The sequence below is a fragment of the Gavia stellata genome, chromosome 6 (assembly GCF_030936135.1).
Source record: "Gavia stellata isolate bGavSte3 chromosome 6, bGavSte3.hap2, whole genome shotgun sequence".
Lineage (NCBI taxonomy): Eukaryota > Metazoa > Chordata > Aves > Gaviiformes > Gaviidae > Gavia > Gavia stellata.
The window spans coordinates 47,704,567-47,727,944 of record NC_082599.1 but is presented as its reverse complement, the minus strand read 5'-3'; the positions used below and the strand labels follow the sequence as shown (position 1 = coordinate 47,727,944).

The window sequence follows — 23,378 nt, the reverse complement described above, 5'->3', positions numbered from 1 at the left end:
AATTGCAAAGTTACGTTACAACTGTCTCCATTACCCCTGCCCAAAGGTGCTGTATATAATAGTTATCTCATCGTGACAATCTAATGGGGACAAATCACTTGAAGCATTTCCCCGGAGGTATATAGGGAAAATAATCTCAATGCCTACACACACACAAATGAATATTTACAGTAGTCAGTCTTTTTTCTCACTTAGTTCTCCATGTGGTTAAAGCTAGATAGGATGGTGAGCATGGGAAGAATTATTTTATGACAATTGTATAGCAATTTTGCTCAGTGAAAACATAGTCTGACTGTCATATTGAGACTTGGAACACCACCTTCTTGTCTCAAGTCAGATCACAGAAATTAAACTTTAAAAAAATGTTTGAATTTGGATCATATGGTCTGGATCTGAGGTAGAAATCCTTTTTTTTGCTGTTGAATTATCAAACAGGAAAAATACCTCACTCCGTGGGAGACACTGGATAGAGAAATTGGTTTATTTCTTATCTAGGCATCATCACATCACAGAACATCAGTATTGGCTGGAGCTGGAGGATGGTCCAGATTATATTTTTGTGAAATATAATTAAAATCAGAAATTGTGCAAGTGAGTTATTTTGCTCATGCAGAAGTAGCAAGATTAATCTAGCTGTCAGCTTCTGGGAAGCATTAGGAAATTCAGCCAGAGAAGCCTGTGCTGTTTTACCTCCAGTGCCAATGCAATTTTTCTTGCATGCTGCTCAGAAGTTCCCTTTGTAGTGAGAGTGTTGTCAAAATCTACGCTTGGTGAAAAAGCTGAACAGAAATAAAACCAGGGAAAATTTCCACCTGCATCCACCTTTTTCTTTTTAAAATGGACCTTTCTGCCTCCTTTCTCCAGTGAAAAGTTCAATTTCAGCCTGAAAGGAAATCTTTCATTTTGTGGCATTTACAAGAAAAACTAAAGGAATGAAGATGTGGATACCCAGAAGTGATCCTCTGATGTCCTCTGGTTAGCTCTACCAGGCATAGCACCTTTCCTTGAGAGGGCCTGAAGCAGTGTTCCCTCTCCCAGCAGTCAGCAGGTTTTTTGGAGAGGGAGGAAGAACCATGCAGGGGTGGAAGTTGTTCTCCATCATGCCAGTCAGGGCTAATCCATCACCATGCAGCACTCGACAAAAGTTTTTATTCACTGCATTTGAGCTTGTAACCAATAGGTAGGGGACTGAATTATTTCACCAGTTACCTGAACACTGATTTACCAGTTAAATTTAAGCATATGGAGAGCCTCCTTAAATTAATGAGACTTTTAATAGAGGGTAGGTATACTGTTAATCATCTGCTTAAGCAACCTGTAAGAGTACAGACCCAACGAACACAGTAAGGTTTGCCTAAAGATAAAGGATGATTTATGGAGGATTTGATTTGAAAAGCATATAAGGCCTCCTTAAAAAAATACAACTTTAAAGTATTTCATAGGGAAATAATCCTTTTTGATTATCACCTCTGGTCTTTACCTGATTCTGGATTATTTGCAAAGGTCCTTCACTGCTTATTTTATCTGTCTGAGTGGGTTTTTATAAAAATTTGTGGACCCCAGTATTTATATGTTTCAGAAATACTTTTCACATAGAGCTGAAATGCAGAATCATTACTGCGTGCAACGTGTTTTTCAGAGAGTAACAATTAATCTCCATGGCCAGATGTGAAACTCCGCAAAAAAAAAAGAAGTCATAATGGATGTACTTGCAGGAACCCCCTTTCTTCCTTAGCTCTAATTGTGCAAATAGCACTGAGATAATACTGTAATTGTTTGTCTTTTCCGTGAAGCCAATATGAAGATTAAAGTACCATCTGGCTTTCTGAAAGCTAAAGTTAGAAAACCTCTAGCTTGAAAGAAACAAGCAGTTGGATCCCTGTTGGGTGGACATTTTAAATGTAATTTAACTTTGCTCATCTCCAGTTAAAATTCTAACCACAAAGCAGCACTCAGAGCTTTTCCCTCTTCCTAAGAGCTAGCATCCTAACAGAAATTTTTCCAAGTACCTTTTCCTGAAGGTTTCTGATAAACTTGGGTCTGTTCTTGTATTTATACTCCAATAGAGTTTAAAGACAAAACCTAAAAAGTAAATCTGGTTGGAAAACTTCACAATAAGCGTTGGGTTTTTTCTTTGTGAAATAGCCATTTTTTTTAAAAAAACATTTTTTGAAAAGTTGCCAGCATTACTAAAACTATACTTTTTGCACATTTATATCAATTTTGCTATGACATTTTGACAAATCTTTTTGCTTAGTGTTACTTTTAGGATCTAAAATAATTTTCACAATCATTACAGAAAAAAATCATTTTAAGTCATGCTTCATGTGTGAAATCCATTTTTTCGATAAAAACTGACTAATTTATATTAATAAGAAATTTCACAGAACCAGAAAATGAAGCTGTTTCAAGATCTATGAAACAGAAATGGTTTCAGGGTTTTTTTGTAAATTAAATTGTTTTTCCTTGGATTTTTTTTGTTACCAGCTCATCTAAAAATTGCAGTTGATAATAAGCATAGAGTGATCATGAGTGAAGTCTTCACCATAAAGAATTCACTAGGGCTGTTAGTGATGAAAATACTGCATCTAGTCTTGTTCCAGGCAACATTACCACTATGAGAACCAGAAACCCACTCTCATTTGGCTACTGTGGTATAAAATTTCCCTATAAACAAGCACGCACAGAAATCCCCCCTGCTCCTTGGACCCTCCACCCACCCCCACAATGTCAAAGCTGCTTAAAAAGGATCTCCAAGTCTTGGAGCAAAATATTTTCACTTTTTGATCTGGAGATCTTCCTTTTGTCTGGGATCCTTGCATTAAAAAAGTAAGCAAAAGTGCAGGTGATTGATAGGACGGAAAAGTAACAGAGGGCTCAAGAACCAGGTCCTTGCCTGACCAGTGAACTGTTTCAACTGATTAACATCTGTAGCAGTAAGAGATATGCTTGTACTCTTTCCCTATGGGTAGTCCTTTGTAGTTTACTGCACATCTTCTATGTGGATCAGAGAAATTCCCTTTCCATCAAACCAAATCTCTTCCTGGGGCGAAGTGGAGCAGTGTTGAAAGTTCAAAAGAAAGTGAGAGTCGTTTAAAAAAAAAAAAAAAAAAGAACCTAAATGATAACATGGGTGGTGCTATACTGCCTGGAGGAGTCCTGGGTATGGATTTAGTGAAATCACCATCTGTGTTGCTTCTACAAAAGGAAATAAGGTGCCTGGGCACTTACTAGCAAAATAAATTCAGGTAACTGGCTTAGATGTACAGATAAAATACCTTCCTTCCTATGCTTCAAGTCAATGCACCTCACATGGACAAACTTTTGTGTGAAAGAGGCCATTTATTAATTTACAGCTGAGGTGGGAGAATGTTTAGTCATGAACATCTGTTATGGCAGACTTTGTGTGAGACCCTGCTTGTAGTGAGTTAAGTTGTTGTTAGATAGTCTTGCTCTTGAAAAATTTTTTGTCCTTTTGCTCTCACTCAAAGAATTCGATCATTTTGCCATATCTTAAGCTTTCTATAGAGTCTTTCCGCCTACCCTTAAAGAGAATTTACAAACCACTGGTTTGGTGGTCCAATGAAAAGGGATTGGCCATGGTGTGCATGTGCCAACTTTGGCTGAATTCAGGCTGGTTAGAAAGTGTAGCTGGTGGATATGGAAGTCTGTTTCAATAAAATGCTTTTTCTGGAAATATTTAACACTCAAGATCCAGTCGAGATCCAGTGATTTTGGCTGCTTTCTGGATGAACTCAAAGTGCCCCTCTGGACCAAGCAAACTTCAAGTGGCTTGAGAACTCTCTGAGGAGCAAACCTCGCTCTTCCTCGTGTGTTGCCTGACCACTAGTGCTGGGTTAAAAACACTGAGCCTAGTTCAGACAAACTGGCCTGATAAAACTCACTGTCCTTAAGCCTGGTACCCCACTATTGCTGCCCTACTCCCCCCAGTTATGTGTCATTCCTGCCTTTCTCAGCAGGGGGCTCCTCTACTACTGAGGCTGAGTTTGGGATTTTGTTCTTTAAAGTTGTGAGCCCCTTTGTTGTCTTTGGACCAGTTTTAAAATGAGTATTTAGCAAAGCATGTAGTTATTGCTATGTGCTTCAGTCTTGGCTAGCTGAATTTTATTTAGCAATGTCTGTAAAATAAAATTCTTACAACTCAAACTCATTGAGACATTCATGTTTATGAATGAATTTAAGAATGACTACTGGTGGGGTCGGGTGTGAATAGTCACTGTTGAGCAACGCTGGAAAACAGCCAAGATATGGGCACCAAACACTGACATGTAAAAATTCAAAGCCATTTCAGAAAATTATCTCTGTAACTATTGTCTCACCTTCACTGACTGTAAAAATGAGAATGGTAATGTTTGCCCACGGCAACTAGTGTTTTGAATATTAATTTATACTTGTAAAGCACTTCAGTGAGGTGAGTTACTCTTAACTCATGAACATGCAAATGCACATAAACCTGTATTTTTACACCTAGCAAAAAGATTGAGTCAAGGAATCCTTTTTCTCTAAAATACATGAACTTGCTTTCATCAGCCAACTCTATAACACACAACTGTCAGTAGCAAGCTGTGTTGAGATTCCACTTGTCATTTCATTCTGATCTGGACAAGAATATGTTTTTAATATGTCTTGTCATTTCCTTCTAGATAAAACACTCCGCCCAAGGCATATCATAATTTCTCCCGTAGTATTTTTCAATAAAACCTGTTTTGTACCTGAAAAAAATGTGCTCTTTTGGTCTTTTCCCCTTTGTCTCCCCAGTGCATAGTTTGGGACTGGGATTCCAATGGAAAGCATGACTTCATTGGAGAATTTAGCTCAACTTTCAAGGAAATGCGCGGAGCTATGGAAGGAAGACAGGTAAGTAGAAACCACCCAAGCAATCTCAATATGTAAGCTTTGTAGAGCAGTGTTCCTCAGACAATCCTGTAATAAAGCAAGTGACATTGCCTCATTGTCTCTCAGAAGTTAGTTGCTGTGTTGATCTCTCCCATAGGTTTTGCTGTTATCTGGACATAATAATCTGAAAATGTAAAAAGCAGCCTTTCCTGTACTTCCATGCCTGAAATACTTAGGGCCTTTTTCTAGTTCACATTCTACAGGCATTTCTTTCTGCTAAGGTTTATTTCCTTTGAGCCCAAGCCCATGGTTTCGATGAGGTGCTGTGCTGTTATAGCAAAGCAGATGCACAGTCTGGGTACTCAAAGCATTTCCCTACTGGCCGAAAGGCCTTTATTGGGCGAGGGTCATTCTCCGTCTTTCTCCATTTCTCATGTGCTGCATTCATTGCTGCCAGTTCTAACTTGAACCCATCATGATAAAACTAATCAGTTTCCTAAATATCTCATGAATTACAGTCCTAAGGGAAAATGAAATTGTTAGCTTATTAATAATTTCACTTCTTTATGTCAGCCTGATCTTTTCACATTGAAGTTGATGGTAATTTTTGAATATGATAAATTATTTGGCATATCTAATTCCAGAAATTGTCATTAGCTGTTATTACTTACTCCTGAAGGTGTTAGTTTTGATAAATTCTCTGAGAGGCAGTTAAAAATGTTGACTTTCTAATTTGCTGATAATTTGCATTCACCGCTTCATGGTGACCTCAAAACCAAACACAAATGCCTAATAAGCTTTATTTGGGCTAATGACGAGTCAAAAGGTGTTTAATAAATGGTAAGCATTCAGGCTATTCCATAGATCAAGAAGTTTTTATGATTCTTCTAGATATTTTCTATTGATGTTCTTAGAACAACCTAGAGTTCAGCAAATGTTGCTTATGTGTGTAAAATACTGTTGATATATATCAGTCTGAACAGAACCTGAGTGTAAATGAAACCCTGTTTTGTTCTCTCAAATTAAGTCAGAGGATCAAAACTTAAACCAGACTGAATTTGAGTGGAAATAAAACCTGCCTAAAGAGGTAAACACGTTCCAGAGTGAATAACATAAACACGGCCAGTGATGTGACAACACTCCAATTTTGTATGCAAATACCTGTGGCTGGGAAAGGGACTGTGTGAGAGGGGTAAAGGGTGTGTATTTCCAATGTAAATGTCTTCAAAAAAGCATCACAGTCCTTCTCAAACAGACAGCTCGTTAGCCAAGACAAGAGACTTGCAGTCCAGAGTGCCAGGAATGGCTGTGAAGGAGAAACTCTGTATTTTTTATTATGATGGAGAAACTGTGCTCTTTTCATCCTCAGCTAGGGAAAAGGATGGTTACTCTTTCAGAGGTATGAGAAGTTAATACAGCCATTTGTCAATTCTTGTTCTCGGTTGACACTGCAGTATCAGAATGCCATCCAGGAATGTTTTAATGTTGCACAACGCTTGAAGTGCCTGAACCTTTGTCTTGCTAAGGGCCTGCCATTTGCCATTTGGCAGGCTGCCTTTCACCTCTAACATTGCAATCTGCTTTTCACTGCAAAAATGCAGCTTTTCTCCTCCACAAGCCTTCCTAAGGCGTTGTGGCATTATTTCTTCTCTGTTGCTCTCGTTCTGTTGTTACAGGGCAGTTATTCTGCAGGCTTGCACCTGTAAAAGCCAGTTCTCATGGGACACAATTGCCACTAACGTGAGAATCAGTCCTTCTCCCCCCTCCTCTTTTCTAATCTTTGTTTTGTAGTCTATTCTAGAGGGGGAAAAAAAGATTTAGTGGAGAAGATAGTAGGTAATAGTAATTTCAATGGCTAATAAATATTGCCCAAAAAATATACATGCACATGCTAGGTGGCTCTTGCAACTGAGGAAAGCAGGCTTCAGTGAGCACTAATAGCATGACAGGCAAGAACAAGCAGTAGGGAGTTTGAGCAGATCCTGGTGAAAATCGTATAGTTATTATGGAAAAAGTATTGTGATCACGTTGTACAGGAGAGGTCGCTTGTGTGGGAGACCATGCCACTTATCACTTGGCTGGAGCCAGAGAGCAATTTCCCTTTCCCTTTCTCTCTTTCTCTCTCCCTCTGTCCCTCCCTCCCTTGTACTCTCTTCTTTTTCTCATTTTTTCTTTCTTTCTCTCTCTGTCCCTCCCTCCCTCACCCTATCTCCTTTTTCTCTATTCTTCATAAATAACTATTGCTGCTAAAGGCAATATATGCCATTAACTGTGGACCCCATAAATACATCTTAATGCATAGTTTATCTCAACATCCTTTGTGCAACACTAAGTAATGTGATTAGCATTTGTCAGTTTTTTCTGTAGTTTTATTCTCCCCAGAGAAAAAGCATGGGCAATGGAATGTATACTTTGAATAAAGGGGGTTTAGTAAATCTTGAGGGAATGGCAGAGGAGGAGGAAGGTGTTTTGCCTTCAAGTATATCTGTTGCTAGGTATTTCTAATTAGGAAAGCCACATTAGAGAAATGCAATTATATGTGGGTGAGGAGATGAGTAGGTTAGACACAGTCCTTCGTTCCTAGAAGTGACTTTTTCATAGCCTCAGAACAGAAAATGTTCTGTTTTCCATGTAGTACTCTATTCAGTCAGAGGAATAAAACTGCCAGCTACATCATTTAGCCCATGGCATTAAGCATTCTTTCACATAGCATCACAACAGTGAGTGTCAAAGATGAGGATCGAAACCTGGAATTTCATCTCAGATGCTGTGGAAGCCAGTGTGAAGAACAGAACTGAGGTCTGACATGCCTGCTTGAGTTACTAAGGAGACACAGTGAAACTCTTCATTCTGGTTGTATTTTCCTTTGTGTAGTAGACTTTACAGCCAGCTACAGTACCTTGCTATAGTTCTGTCAAAAGATAATTAAAAGATAATCAAAACACCCTAGTGATTGTCAACCAGGGTTTTTCACTGTCCCAGGCAACTGGAGAGAATAGGAAGGAACATTTATCAGGGATGGGGGATCCAGGAACTCTCCTTAAGTACCAGCTGCAAAATCTGTGCCGTGTTAAAGGAGGCTACACCATCCGCACGGCTCCCCCTCTCTGCCCATCGGCCATATCTGTATTAGTTGGTATCAGCTCCACAAGTTGTCATAAAAGCATTAAGCAATAAGGGTGGGAGTAGCATAGTAGTTTGTACCGGTGAGCAGGAAGAACTGTGTGTCATCTGTGAACTGCTAGTACTTCTCAGCATTGCATCAGCTCACCTCATCTCCGGAGGAGTTGACAAGAATCTTGAAGTTGCCTTTTAATTGTACATACTTCATCCTCCAGAAAGCACAGAGTATTCTGACCTGTTCTTCAAGCTCCCCCTCTTGGCTACAAGAGAAAAGTATGTCATAGCCAGTCTATCAACTGCTATGGAACCACTTGAAGTGGTCAGAATGGATATGTGTCACCTACTTACTTAAAGGAGGTGATGGTGCTTCTAAGACTGTTTGAATTCCATCTCTGGGCTGGATACTGATTATCCCAAGTTTTGAGTGTCAACCTCTGATCAGATGAGCTTATATTTGGCTTGCTGGGTTGCCTCCACTGTGAGATTTTTGGGAAGTTGTGTTTGAGACCAGCCATCATTTAGATAAATGTTGTGAATCAAGCACTGGCAGCTTGCTAGTGGTTGAACCAGTAGTGTGTGAAGGAAGGAGAGAAGATTCCTTCTCTGAGTGATTAATCACCTGTTTTGATCAGGAATGGCTTGAGTAGTTTATGAATTTCTTTCCTAAATGTGGCAGGTCCTGGGTGGGATACACAAGTCTTGAATTATGACTCCTTCAGAGTGACAGTTGCTTCTTAGTGACTGAAAGGACTGAATTCTGGTCTATTCTGGTTTATTGGTCTTTGGTTGGTGGTACAGGTGACATTAATTCATGCTGTTTAAGAAGACTTCCTGATCATGAACAACCTCAGGAAAATAGCTTGGTGTGTGTTTCTGTTCCATAATAACTACCTAGTTGTCACAGACTTATATTCACCCAGCCTGTTTTCATACTGACCACCAATAAAAAATGGCACAAAGACATCCTGTTGTTCAAATGCACATCTGAAGCGGGCATTTCTAAACCTTCTATTTTACATTTCCCACCATTCCAAAATTCATCATTTACTCCTTCACCATAATCTTGACACAAGAAAACACAGTAAGAACAAGTCCATCCCTATTTGTCACAGTTTTTTTTTTTTAGTGAGGTACTAGTAAATACTTTTGAGTTTATTGTATGCTTAGGATTTGTTCCAAATATATGTATAATATATACTTTTAATATGTGTGTACAGTGGCAGTTTTGTAAGGTGTTCTAATATTAATCTATCAAACATTTGAAAACAAGATTAGAAAAGCTTGATAAAAATTTAAGGATTATTAAGGCTTTTCATAACAGAAAAAGGAATTCCTCCACTAATTAGAAAAAAGTCACTTTTTTTTTTTTAAATGTGGGAAATAAAACCAGAGGGATTTGGTGGGAAAAAGGTCACAGAAACATAAACCACCTGGATCCCCATGCAGCACAGGAGTTACGCAAGGGAAAAATCTGTTCCTGTATTACATAAAAATGGACACGTGTGTACGCACACACACAAAAGGGAAAGGGGAAGAAACCCTACTGTACTTACCACCTCCACTGACATTCCCACAAGTTCGGGGTGTTTTAGGGGGGTAAGGAGGACTGCTGAGGTGCACAAGATTGGATGGGGTCCTGAGGGGATCTGAGCTGGGTTGCCCCATTTGTCCAGATATCCAACTATGATCCTAACTCAGGGCCTTTGCATCAGGTAGCTCTTCGGATAATTGTGCATGGATGAGACCTTTAAACCTTTGGTAATGGGCCAAGGAGTTGATTGACACCAGTGGATGATTCCATGTCTAGTTTTATTAGGAGACAGTCAAGTTCGTCCAGGACTGTCTGCACCATCAGCAGCTGCTGCTGGCCCCAGAGAGAGCAACAGAGGCCCCAGAGAGGGCAACAGAGGCCTCAGAGGAGGGTGTAGCCATGTCAGGCACTTGCCATATCCGTGTGATTAGGCAACCAGTGGTGCAACCTCAGGTGTGCGGGTGAGGCTGGGGTCCTTGCCCGAGGAAACAAGAAATGCTTTGATTTTCACTTAATTCCCCAGGTGCAAGTTTCCAGAGGAGACCTCTGGTAGTGACTAAAAGCAGCTCTTCTCCCATGGTGGATGTCTTTCTGGGCAGAAGGAGGAAAAAAACCCATCTTGTCCTCTTGCCTAAAGGGGCGGCAGGAATAAACTAGCCTTTTAGGCAGGAGGAGTTGCAGTTCACTTAGAAGTGACTTGGTTTTCTTGAGGCATCAGAAAGCGATAATGCAGGATATAATGCTGCCTGCTATCGACTGGGTTTTTTCACCCTGTCCATTAGACCGTGATGCCTCCTTTGTCATTACAAACTATGCAATTTGTTGCAGCAGCTGTACATGAAGGAACAAGAGAGAAACAAAAGAATTGCAGGGGAGGCAAGAGAACATGCTAATGATAACCCAGGCTTTGCCACAGCTCTCTAGCCCTCTCCTCCCAGGACTACCTGATGTCCTGGTGTGCAAGCACAGTGTCCCAGAGAAAACAGCTGCTCTGTATCATGATTTCTCTTGCCTTAGTGTACATGAAACTCTCCTGACACCTTCATTTCTTTCTCTAAATAGCTTGCGCTGTTGGTAGCCACACACTGATCAAATTTAGGTTCTACAATGGTTGCCTACACTTAGTCACCTCCGCTTCTCTTTGCTGGTGTGTGGCATGGGTGGTTGCATCATTTGCTCTTCTCTTCTGAAGGTTTTGTAAGAGAAGGAGTAAGGATGTTTGGGAAGGCAACATCCTTCACTGCAGAGAGTAATGTCTCCCATTGAGGGATCTGTGTCTCCTCATTACAGCAAAGAGAGGATTAGGACCTTCCAGGTGTCAGCATTAGTTTGCTGACTTTCATTGAAGAACAGCTGTATGGAGTTTGTTTTACATTCAGAAATTCTCCACATGGTGGTTTAAATTTTGGGGTATAAAAGAAACACCAAAGCAGTATAGTCTGGGGGTTCATTACCAACATTTGGAACAGTACTTATACTAATTTAACAGGAGATAGTGAAAAACAGGTTGCTTTCTGTTTCAGATTCACTGTGTTGTTTGACAGGGAAAGAGTTTGCACAGCCCAGAGCTGCCTGGCGTTTGGAGGAAATGCTAAGTGACTTTCAGAATGATGAATCGAAACTTCACAATGTTTACCATTAGTGTCAGATTGCAGACTCTTGCATTAGTTTCCTCTCAACTGAAAAGTTAATTTAAGAGACAAAAATTAATCCATAAAAAACAATGTCAGATACCAAATCAATACTGGGAATGTAGGAACAGACTGAAAATTTAGCTTGGCCTCACAGTGCAAGAAAAAAATATTTGAAAATTGTTTCTCGTTATTACTTACCTGCTTAGAGTTGTATTCTGAACTCTGTTCCCTTTAGAAGAGCTGGAGATATGACAAGGCCTGTATAGGGAATTTCCTTCCAATGATGCTTGTCACATCTTCAGCTCGAACTGTGGGAATTGCCAAGGTCAGAACTGGATCTTGGTGGGTAAGTGAAGACTGAGAGTTTTATGTAAAACAGTCTTACTGTTTTTAAGCCTATGAATTGGGAAATGTCTTTTCCCTCCTCTTGTTTCCTATTCTCTTCCCTTCTTTATACTATCATATCAACAGATTTAATAGGTGCAAAATTGTTCTTTCTTTGTTTACCTACTTTCTAGGAATTTGCTAGTCTGTTCTTTCCTTTGCTTTGTTATTCACATCAGCCAATGGCATGTTAGTGACTCACATATGGAATAGTTTAATGAGCTTTAGATAGTTGCTGAGAATTGTTATCCGTACATCTCAATGTGCATTGCAAAGGTAGGTGAACATTCCTAGTTGCATTTTACAGTTAGCACAGAGAAGCTGAGAGGCTGGCCACAGGCGCAGATTTTTCGCCCCTGAAGTAGTGTTTTATGCTCCTTTGGTCTTTATATAGTGTAATCTTCTTCCAGAAACAAATTACATGAACATAATGTTTATCAGGCTTAAATAATCCTTTTCCGAGGAGAGGAATTATGTGCATAGTGTAAGGGTTCATATAGGTCAGGCCTTGTTTAAACATGCACATTGAAAAGTGTTTGTGTTGGAGGATGATAAAATTAAGGAAGTGCACCTTGGACGTTCAAGGGAAAGCAATGAGGTCTCTCCAGTGTAGTTCAGTGTCAAAGGGAAGAACACAAATCCTTACTCCTATTTTTTCTCTCTATTTGATGTATTACAGTTTCTTTATAATATACAGGCAGCACAATTTCTCTGTAGGAATGCTTTCAGTAAGTTTGGAGACAACTGTACCCTAAACTGTTTTGCCAGACAGCAACGTATCAAGATGTGAGTGGGCAGTGCTTTTGCCTCGCTGTCAGATTGCTTACCCAAATAGAAGCTTATTGCACTCTTGCGTTGTGTCACTCTTCACTTGGAGAGAAGGGCTTTTATTTCTTAAGCCTGACTGCTTCTCTTGAGTAGAGAAAAAATGTTTGTGGAGGATTTTCCCTGAACATGTGGGCCTGTGTCTGCCTGTCTTCTCAGTTGGAAAATTCATTTCAAAAGACAAATAATTGAGCTGTAGGCTAACTGGGAGAGCAAGCAGATGTGCTTCCTGCAGTTGGAACATTTTTTTTGTCTTTTCCCATTCTTCACTCTGTCTCCTGTCTCCAGTAACACAGTCATGAAAATACTCTTCCTCCCCTGTGCAGAAGAGGTCTCATATTGCTGCCATATGTTTTGCCTTCACTTTTTTGACATTTGACAAAAGCTCTAAGTTTGGAATAATTCAGAGATATCCAAATAATTGCTGTTAGGCAATGGTTTGAAGCTCGATGAAATTGCTGGGGCTGTTCATAAGGTAAAAATAGTTTTATGTGCTCAAACACTTTGCTCAGACAGATCCTATACGAACGTCCTCACTATAGACAAAGTATTGTAACATTTATGAAGGTCTTTACTATAGGCAAAATATTGTAACACTTAAGACTTGTTTCATTTCAAAATGTCATAATAGGGATTTTTAGATAATAGGTCATCCTGGTTCCCTTTGGAGATATATTCTTTATGCTACCCAACACCACGTTCCAAAGCACTTGGAAACACCTCCCTGAAAGAAAGTAGTAATGTTCTTAACTGTATTTAATAACACATTGAAGATACAAGTCTGGATTTACAAATGCCAATAGATACTTGCATGAACAAACGTATATTTTACTCCTGCAGTAAGAGGCATGAATAATCTTGTAGACATTAGAGGTCAGGGTCTGAAAGTTTCGCTTTATCAGTCTGCCTGAAACCAGAGGAGGGCAGAATATTTGAAGTAGAAATCAGTAAGACTCTGGGAACAGGACAACGTATTTCAGTAACAAGGTAGGACTATTTTGCTGTAAAATTGGCTATTTGTAAATAAAACTAACCAGAAAAAAAACAAAAAAGGTTTTTAATATATTCTTAGGGATACTTTTCAAATATATCAGTAATTAGTTAACTGCATCTTTGTGCACTTTTTAGTGATTCTCTCAACTTTTTATTTTACTATTGGACTTAAAGGAGAAACTATTGCTCTCTTACAAGAGAGAGCAAGATGATCTCTGATCCGAATTTCTCCAATCCTGAGTTTAATACAAAACACCAGTGTTACTGCCTAGGCAGTTTTGTAGTTAATACAATGCATCATGTTGCTCCCTCCAGTACTCTCATTTGTATTAAGTTCCCTCTTTTTTTCTCCTCTTAAATGATCTCAAAAGATCCTCAATCTTACTTATGTAACACCTGAACCTACAAGACTGGAAGACAACAACACATGAATCTGGATATCTCTCAGTCCTGTGTCCACACGTGTATGTTCGAAGACAGATGTTTGCCCTGGGCCTTTTTCAATTAAGATAGTTCTTGGCATAGTTAATGGTTTTCATTTTTTCTTCAGTGTGCACCATTATTTGATAGGATTTATTCAACTGTGGAAATCAGACAGTGCCATTTTTGTTAATTATTCAATTTGTACATAAATTTTCCTTCAAGCAGTGACTGCTATTTTTCACAGGTACAATGGGAATGCATTAACCCCAAGTACAAAGCAAAGAAGAAGAATTACAAGAACTCAGGCATCGTCATCCTTAACCAGTGCAAGGTAAATAGGTGTTTTGCTCTTTGGCTGTTTCTTTGCGAAGCTCTCAGCGATATTTTTTAATGGTGTTTGGAAATGTAGACAACAATGTGGAACTGCCTGTAGAATAGCAACGGAAACTGATCCACTACAAAAAGTAACGACAAGGACTTGAATCCCAAAAGCTGACTGTTCCCAGCTCTTCTCTTTCATTTCTCTTGCCCTATCCCTGCTGTTGTGCAATGGAGTAGGCAGTACTAAACTCTTACACCTACAGGCTTGCCAATTAGCCTTTTGTGTGTTTCCCTTCTAATCCTCCCATCATTTCTACAAAATTGCTCTTGTTCCTCCTAAACCAATAGCAAAATTTCCACTGACTTCCCACTGAGAAGGAGCAGAGCTTGGTTCTACTTCTGATGTGAATTTTCCTTTCTGCAGTTTTAGAATTTTGATATTTTCTCTGTTTACATTTTTGTTTCTGTCTCAACCTATATTTAACGCTTTCTTCCTTTACCTTATTTTCAGCTGGTCCCTTCCCTCCTTCCAATTTACTTTTTTCAGGCAGTTCTCTGATGTTTTAGCAGTACACAGCTAATTTGAATGTCTTGCTTTCTTGTCCACAGATCCACAAGATGCATTCTTTCTTAGATTATATCATGGGAGGCTGCCAAATACAGTTTACAGTAAGTGTCTTACTTCTCTAACTTGTTTTAAAGAAAGGGAATCCCCTTAGATACCGATTCATTACTTTCACAGAGAAATGATTCTTACATGCCATTCTTTCGTAAATTATTAAGGTCGTCTTGCAAAATGTATTAAGGTCAGAAAATAAAACTATGCTAATGCAGTAAGATTTTTCTTGCACATGCTGTTTTACTTTTCTGTTTTGTAGCAATGAGAATCACGTTGCAAAGAGTAAAGCCAACTTCATACAGGGGTGAGAAGCTAAGCTGGTGTAGTCCCACCAGTTCCATCTGAGCTACATACAGTTCCAAAAGCTGGAGAACTGAATTAGCCCCTGTGACAGTGCTGACAGGCCTTTGGCTTTTACGCCTCAGTTTGTTCACAAGAATTTCAAATAAATTCCCTTGCTGGGACTGTGTCACAGTGGGGGATTTCATCTCACCTGCCTTTAGCTACTTAAAAATTAGATGTCCTGTTCATCAATCCTATGGACCAGTCTTCCTTTCCAGAATGAGTCCTCTGTTAAAGCAAGTTATTTCCCCGTTAATGGTGCTATGCAGAAAGTCATAGGCAGAGAGGTAGTCCAGCCAGGGGCGTCTCTCTGTCAGTCTGGGGTAAATACTAAGGTAAATGCTGATTTTTCATACCTCAGCCATAGCTACCAACAGTAAGATGGCACTACAGGGGGACACAGTTGTAATTTAGAGTGCATTCAGAAGCTATTCAGTTCAAAGAACAGGGGATAAAATTATTTGTGGACCTCTCCATAAACAGTCCAACCATGTTACTGAAATGTTCTGTTTCATTTTTTCCAGACAAGCCTTCATTTAAAAAAAAAAAATTAACAAAAAAAGAAAGATTTTTGCTGTCCCAACAGAAAGTTCTAGCAACAGCAGCAGCTACAGACAGTAGTGGATTGTTTTCTTGTGTATGAATCAGCTTTTTGAGAAGTAAAACACGCATTTTGCCAGTACACCTCGCACACTCATTGGATAACACCCAGAACTGAGGACCCTGTTTCAGATTTTGAAGGAAATAGCTACTGTAGTGGACAAAGATCTTTATAGTTGTCTTCTGTTCAACAAAGCATCCTGTGTAATTACCTCTCCACCTTACCCAGCTTCTTCTTCTGTTATCTCTACATGCCTGCAATGCCCATTTCTCCTCCAAACCTGAAACTCGCCAATCCCTGGAAACCCCTTTAATTTATCTTTCCTAACATGTCCTCACTAAAAATATGACTGGAAGAACGCTATTATCAAATGTGTTCAAGGTTATTAGCAGAAAGACAGTAATGTCTTTAAGTAATGTTTAAAAACCTCTTCTAATCAGGGCAGGTGCTTAAGCACATGCAAAGACTGGTTAATATGCATTTCCCACAACTCTAGCTCAAGCACAGGAGCACTGTAACCATTAGAAAGTGTCTAAGAATATACATATTATTATGTTACAGCTGTTGTTTTCAAACTCTTTTTGATTCCTCCTAAACATTTTCCAACGGAAGAACAAGTCCTTACACAGTGCACTGAAGTTTGCTTCCTTTTACTTACTTCTTGCAGATTCCCTATTTAGTAAGCTGTGAACCACAAGTTGAAAACTGCTGCGTTAAAATGGATTTCTTGATATATCTGACTCATAGTATTACTTCTACTATATTTTACTATTTTAATATTTCAATTTGCTGAAATGAAACAAACCCATTGATAACAGTAAACTTAGGTAAACTCATCTGCAATGACTGGCAGTGAGGACATAAAGGAAATGAAAGATCCATTATACTGCAAACCACAGAGATCTCTGAATTACTGCTGACCTCAATGGTAAATCCACCAGCTACAGAATTGTGTAAACTCATCACTATCAGTTTTCAACCTACATGGACTCAGGGGAAGCCGTTGTGGATGTCTCTGTGCCTATAGCTCTGTTCATGCATAACCTAGTGGTTCCACTTCAATATCGTCCCAAGCTGACTGTCTGCATATTTTACTTCTTCCTGCCTCAGTTGCACCAGTCCCCGGTGATGCTGGCACAGACTGGTTGTGAGCCATGCTGCTGTTTCCAGAAATGTATCAGAGATTCTTCAGTGGGCACTGAAGCAAAAGAGTGCAGCCTACAGGGGAGATATTCAATGCTCCCTTGCTTTCTGCACACATCATACAATCTCCTTTTCACGTAGTCCTAATCTGGATAATTCACATCACTGAAGTAGAGGAGACCTATTCCTTCTGCCTTCCCAGATTTCTATTTCTTTTAACTGGAATGGATCTGGAATTGTTCAAAACTCTACTGGTACATGTATTGTTGTTGTTGTTTAGTATTCATGACATTTCTATTGAGTTCATGCTGTGTACAGGCAGTACGATACAACTGTAATTTGAAAGGACACTTGCTGGGGGAGGGAACCTGGGATGCTAAGGATACATTTGATAACAAAAAGCTGTAGTATGAGGCACCTGCTAATTTAAGGCACTAATGAAGGCTTTAGTAACATCGTGCTGTGTGTTCTTGGGATACTTGTACATTTATTGTAGGAACATAGGTTGCAGCTAGAAAGAATGTCTCTGAAAAATGAAAATAAACTTCTCCTTCACTTTAAAACCATTTATTAAGAAGCTTTCATCTATAGAGATCAATATTGCTGATTCCAGCCCGCTACTTTTATGCACTGCTTATTGCAAAATGCTGTATCTCTTATCAGACAGCGTTCCCTGCTGCAGAAGAAATGTTCAGAAGTTGGCAGTGCAAATGGGTCTGTAGTCAGATGACATTTTCATCACTTTAGGAAGTACAGCAGAGAGGATGTATAACGTGCATAAAAGGAACTGTAATAGAAAGATATATTGGACAGATTCTTATTCAGGCAGGTCACGGTGTTGGACAGGCTGATTCGTTGCTGACAGTTCTAGCAGGAGGTCCAAGCTATGTAGGATGTTTTCAGTGCAATGAAAATCACTCTTTTACAAGGCTGAGGAAAAAAAGTATTAAGAGTGTAGTTATTACTATGTAATGTTCCTATTCAGCTGTGGGAAGATGACTGGTACATTTGAACTGATACATTTAAGGATACACTGATAAAAATCAAATGTATGCACTATTAGAAAGTTTCCTACTTGCTGCCCAGAAGATTAGCTCAGCTGTGATATTAGCCCAGCTTTTGTGATATGTTAGTTTTACAAATCCTTATCCTACTTATTTGCACAAGATCTTCATACTGCCAGGTAATGCTAAAAGAGCAGAGCTCTGCCTTGTTATTTTGGAATTGTGGCAAGTAACAGTGAACATCTTTCTTAAAAGTCTCCCCCTCGGGAATCAGAGATTTGGATCAAAGTCAAGTACAGTGCATCCAAGTACAAGTATTCATAAAGGCTTCATCATAGGAAATTAGGATATCTTTTGCTTATCAGCAGATCTCTACTACAAGGACCATTTCCAAAAAGGAAACTTGTTTTGGGGAAGGTTTTTTTTTTTCCCAGACATTAGCCACAGCTCATGAAACCCACTGCTTATGCCTACACTGTGCGTTTGTTTTCAGTTAAAAAGCATTTAGCCATGGCTAACAGACATGAAGGAAGATTTATCTAGTTCTGCCTGGTGTCGCTCCAGCCTCATTAATGTCTGGTTTGGGCTTATTGGTGAAAACACCCGCTTTTAACAATTTTACAGGAATGCCCTCTGTTTCACTATCATACAGTAAAATTTCTGCACTTTCTAGAATCAGAACAAAAACTTGAAGTTAAATTAATATTAGAGAAAATATACAACTTTTCAAGAAAATATGAACACCTTGGCTAAGATTTTTTAAAAACAAGTGTCCCAAGACTAAGCCAATCCATACAAGTATATGGATTCACCTTAGGTTTCACAAACCGCTAGTGTTTCAAACCACTAGTGTTTCTTTCTTCCTCAGTTACATACATGCATGCAAGTGAGAACATGAGAAGTATCTCATTAATTTATTCAAGTTAGATCTTTTTCCGAAAATGGTAGCTTGAGTTATGTGGAAAATGGACTCACTGCTTCAGTGCATGAACAGTGAGTAGGGAAGTGGAGGTGAAAGATTACTTTATTTCCAAGCCAAATCAAGCTCATCTCTCCTGACTGAAATGTGGTGAGGTGCAGGGGGTTCACAGGTGATCAAGGCAACGAAGGGATTTCCAAGCTAACTAGAGCCCAGTGAAAAATACTTTTCTTCAGTTGAGAGTTAGAGGTGGAAAATCAGAAACAGTGGGGAAAAGCCATGTTGGGTTGACCCAGTGTGATTTTTCCCTTTTAGTTTTTAACAACAAAAAATAAGTTTCAGGAGGACTGTGTCCCTTTTTTAAAGGAGAATGAAAATGTCATGTTTCATTTTCATTTTATAGCTGCGTAAAATACTCTTCCCTGTGCCAAGCAGAGGCTCCAGCTGGGGAAGCTGCATATTTGCAGAGGCAAGCTGGGACTTCAAAGTTCTTTTTGCAGCCTTCAGCAAGGCCCTTACCTGTCAACTGCACTGTAAAACTGAAAATTTAACTCTGTGCATTTGTATCTGTTGAAGATCCAGGTATAAGGGGTTTTTTGGAGGAAGACATCATCAGAAAAATTTGTAAGGAAGTTTATAAATGGCTTTGTTCCCTCTGTGAGACCCTTTGCATTTCTTGTTGCTTCTTTTAGGAATTCCTAGAAAGCAGCATCAAAAATTTAGAAGAGGGCTTTCTGGTCCATGACACTCATATCACAGGAAGATGCATGCTAGAGTATATCTTCAGTGAGAAGTATAAAGAGCATTTTAAAAGGGAGAAATGAATTTTAGGAGGATTCATTAATATTTGCTTTTGTGTTGAATGCCTCCCACAATCTTCTCTAAGCCTTTCCAACACAAAAATCTGTGCAGGATTCAAGCTTTATTTTTACCCTGCAGCTCACCTGTAAGCTTGCTATCATCTATGAAATTGGGAGGGTTAATTATTTAATGCTTAGATGTTGTCAACACAAAAAATACCAGACAGGCAGTTTCTACTACTATTACTACAGCCACAGTAAGGTTTTAAATAGCTAAGAAATGTCCCTAACTGGAGTTTTAATTTATAATTTTAGTAGGACTTTTAACTCTCTCAGGGCATTTTTGCTACACAGCTTTTATGTCCTGAACATCACCTGAGCTGGAATAATTTAATTAAGTATGAGAACCTAGAGAGACTTAACTTGATTCATCTGTATTAAAACATAATTTTCCACATAGAACAATAATGCAGTTCATTTTTTTCCTAATTATGCCATTATAGTTTTATTAGCTATTATTTTATAAGCTGTCATTTACTTTTAGACACATTTATCAATACTATCGTAGTTCAAATTTGATGAAGTACACTGTAAAATGACCTTTGCTTTAAGGCTGCAATCTCTGCAGAAAACTGTTTCTGGTAAAGATACATGGTTGGTGTGGCTATACTTATGCCCAGAAGAGCTCCACAACACATTGGCTTTTCTTCTTTTCCAGGTAGCTATAGATTTCACTGCATCAAATGGTGATCCCAGGAACAGCTGCTCACTGCACTACATCCACCCCTATCAACCCAATGAGTACTTGAAAGCATTGGTAGCGGTTGGGGAGATTTGCCAAGACTATGACAGGTAAATAACCACATTTGATAACAGAGTTGTCTTTAGAAAGTGTTTTCACAGTGTGAAATCAATGACTGCCTGCTGCCGGCTGCAATAGCTCCGTGTTTAGTCACTTAAGAGAAATGAATGCACGTCAGAAAGATTAGTCTACCTTAACACGCTTTTGAGAGTGACAGTGGGTTTAGATTAGCTTCATGGTAATGAAAGGCCTGGTCTTGGCTGTTTGGAAGGTATGTGTGTTAAGTTTCAGGTTTGCATTCACATGCCAAAATTACATGTTTGAGTGGATTTTTCATTTGTGTTAAACTTGAAGCCTGTTTTGCAGATGCTGATAGCATCCTTTCTGATATGTTGGGAGTCTGTCCCATCCTACAGAAAAGTGTTCCCGAGATTTTGTGTTTGAAACTGAATTTTTAGTTGCCTAAACTGCTTGGTGACCATATCTATTCTTAGATGTAAATGTGTGGTATTTTTCAGTGTTCTCCTGGCCTCTTGAATATTACAGTCTCTTCTAAAATAAATGTAAAATATAGTGATAATGTGTGCACACACCATGCCTTTAAATAAATAAACAAATGCAAGTAATTGGGCCAAATATGCTTTGATTACATTATGTACTTCTGTTGCTTTCAAATAGGCTGCCTGCTTCTGTCAAATTAATTGCCCATTATTAATCTAATTACCAAGTACATTTACTTTAAATGTTCTTTCTTTGTTGGTGAGGCATAGTATCTTATACAATTATTCTTTCTAATCTTCGCACATGTAATAGACATCCACCCACCACTTTGCCATATGTAAATACCAGATCTCAACCAATGGTATTTTCAGTCAAATTTGAATTATACTTTCTGTATAAACTGTGGAGTGACTTAATCTGTGGTTTGCATGTTACCTGTTGCATACACCAATTAGCCTGTTCAGAGGCACTTCCATTTGCATGGTAATGAAATGTATTCTCAAAGAAGAATGAGGAAACTACTGCACTGATACAGTTTCTGTAAGAATTTGATGGTCAAATTTAATCAATGAGTCTGAGAAAATTAATATTTTATTGTAAGTGAGCTGATAATTCCTCAGTGATTATCCCATAATTTAATAATTACCAGCAATAATTTAGTGGATTAATATACTTCAAAATAGGGAAAGGAATAAAAAGGTCTGGTTTATGCACACAGATTTTTTTGTTTTATCACTTGAGGTGTATTTCTTAAGAAAATGAAACAGTTAAGTGGCACAGGCCCTCCTGTATGCAGATACTAATCCCAAATCAGGATTCTCCTCTCATTCCAATCCGTACAAAAAATAATGGCCCATCATTTTTTAAATGAAACCATCAGCGTCATTCAGTTCTCTTATGCTACAGAAAATGCCTATTGATGCTAATCAGCACAACTAAGATTGTATGAGCTATGGACTAGGGCTGAACAAAAGCTATAATTTCTTTTCCCAGGGAAATGTCACCTTTCTGGCATGTGTTTGACCTATACATGCTCTCAAGTTGTGACACTATAAATACATTCCCATGGGCAAGTTGATTCAACATGGTCAATGCTTTGTGATCCAAATGTCAAGTGAGGACCTTTTCTTTATAGTTGCACGATTTAAATCCAGCAAACTGGAAATTAAAACTTACCATTTCTCTAAAGAAGAAAAGAAATTACAAGGAGCAAACCTTCACGCAAAATAATCTACAGGTTCTATATAGGAGTTCTTTTTGTGTTTAGTTGCAGCCTTGAGATGTACAAGCATATATGACCTATAAAGCAGATCTTCTGTATATACACTTTAAAAAAAGAGTTTCGTATTCAGTTAAAAATCAAGAATGTGGCACAGATCAATAACTGTTCCAGTGAACCCAGTTGTGCTTCAAATACTGGAGTAGGGTTTCTTTTTCCATGTTAAGATCAGCAAGCAGTGAAAAGAGAGGGACCCGCTGAACCTAAGGGCTGTTTAGAGCCAGAGTGTCATCATTTGCACAGGGGCATGTCTTTAGTAAGATTAAAACACGAGCCCACAAAGATGGCAGTGCTCTTACCTGAAGTTTTCTGGTTTGTACCCATCAATTATCTCTAATGGGCAGAACTGGCTGATTTCAATCCAAACCAAGGAAAATGGAGTGGTTTTCTTTGGGTCTCAGGATTAACATATTTACATCAAATGCAAGAATAGTTGGAATAAAGTAAAATCTGTTGTTTGCAATGCTTTTTGCATTTCAGTATCACAGTTGCTGAATGCTAAATACTTTTGCTACACTTATATACCGAAAGACTGCTTTTTTATGTTTGTAAAAAAAAAAAGCCTACAGCTATTACTTAAAATACTTCTGTAATTAGAAACATTCAAATTTATTTGTAATTTGGGAGGAATTGGATTGGCAAGTAATATATAGAGAGACCACACTCAAAATCCAAAATTTTCTTTTATATACTCTAGTTAGTTCTGTCAATCAAGCCAAATCTCATAATCCAGGTTTCTATACATATCAGCCTAACATAACGTATCCCTAAGTAATTAATGCTCCAAATTAAGCGCTGCCTCACATCCCTTGATACAGTGGAATAATCCTGGCTCATCCAAAAGCCCATTTATCTGTATGGTTCAGAGATTCCTGAAACAGTTAAATGAATAGCGCTGTTCTGCATAGTTAAGCGTGAAAGAGTAAGATTCATTCTTTCATCAGCAATATTCAGAGAATGAGAAATAGACTTTGATTATTATCTTGATTGTAGAAATGCTGCAGTCCTGTAGGAATAGGCCAATCTGATAATGGTATGGGAAATGGAAGAGCTCTTCACCTGCACAAAAGACTTAATACTTTATCTATATGGTGGAATTGTTTCAGGCTACAACATTTGTCATAAGAGAGAAGATAAAGTTTGTATGTGATATAATCAGTGGCTAAGCAACAGCAGCAATAGATCATAAAGGAAGGGGAAACATTCATTAGTTTTAAGGAATTAGGCTCTAAAATGTAGTTTGAAATACTGGGAAGGGGAAAACACATTAAAAACTT

The 23,378-nt window shown here is 38.7% G+C and overlaps 1 protein-coding gene across 1 annotated transcript in view; it reads left to right on the top strand.

Moving 5' to 3' along the window:
• Positions 1 to 23,378, top strand: part of CPNE4 (copine 4) — a 201,979-nt gene that overhangs the window by 141,844 nt on the left and 36,757 nt on the right. The window contains exons 8-11 of the mRNA XM_059819136.1: positions 4,780 to 4,878; positions 14,015 to 14,101; positions 14,701 to 14,760; positions 20,238 to 20,371. Coding sequence (XP_059675119.1) covers positions 4,780 to 4,878; positions 14,015 to 14,101; positions 14,701 to 14,760; positions 20,238 to 20,371 — 380 coding nt within the window. The remainder of the gene's footprint in view (positions 1 to 4,779; positions 4,879 to 14,014; positions 14,102 to 14,700; positions 14,761 to 20,237; positions 20,372 to 23,378) is intronic.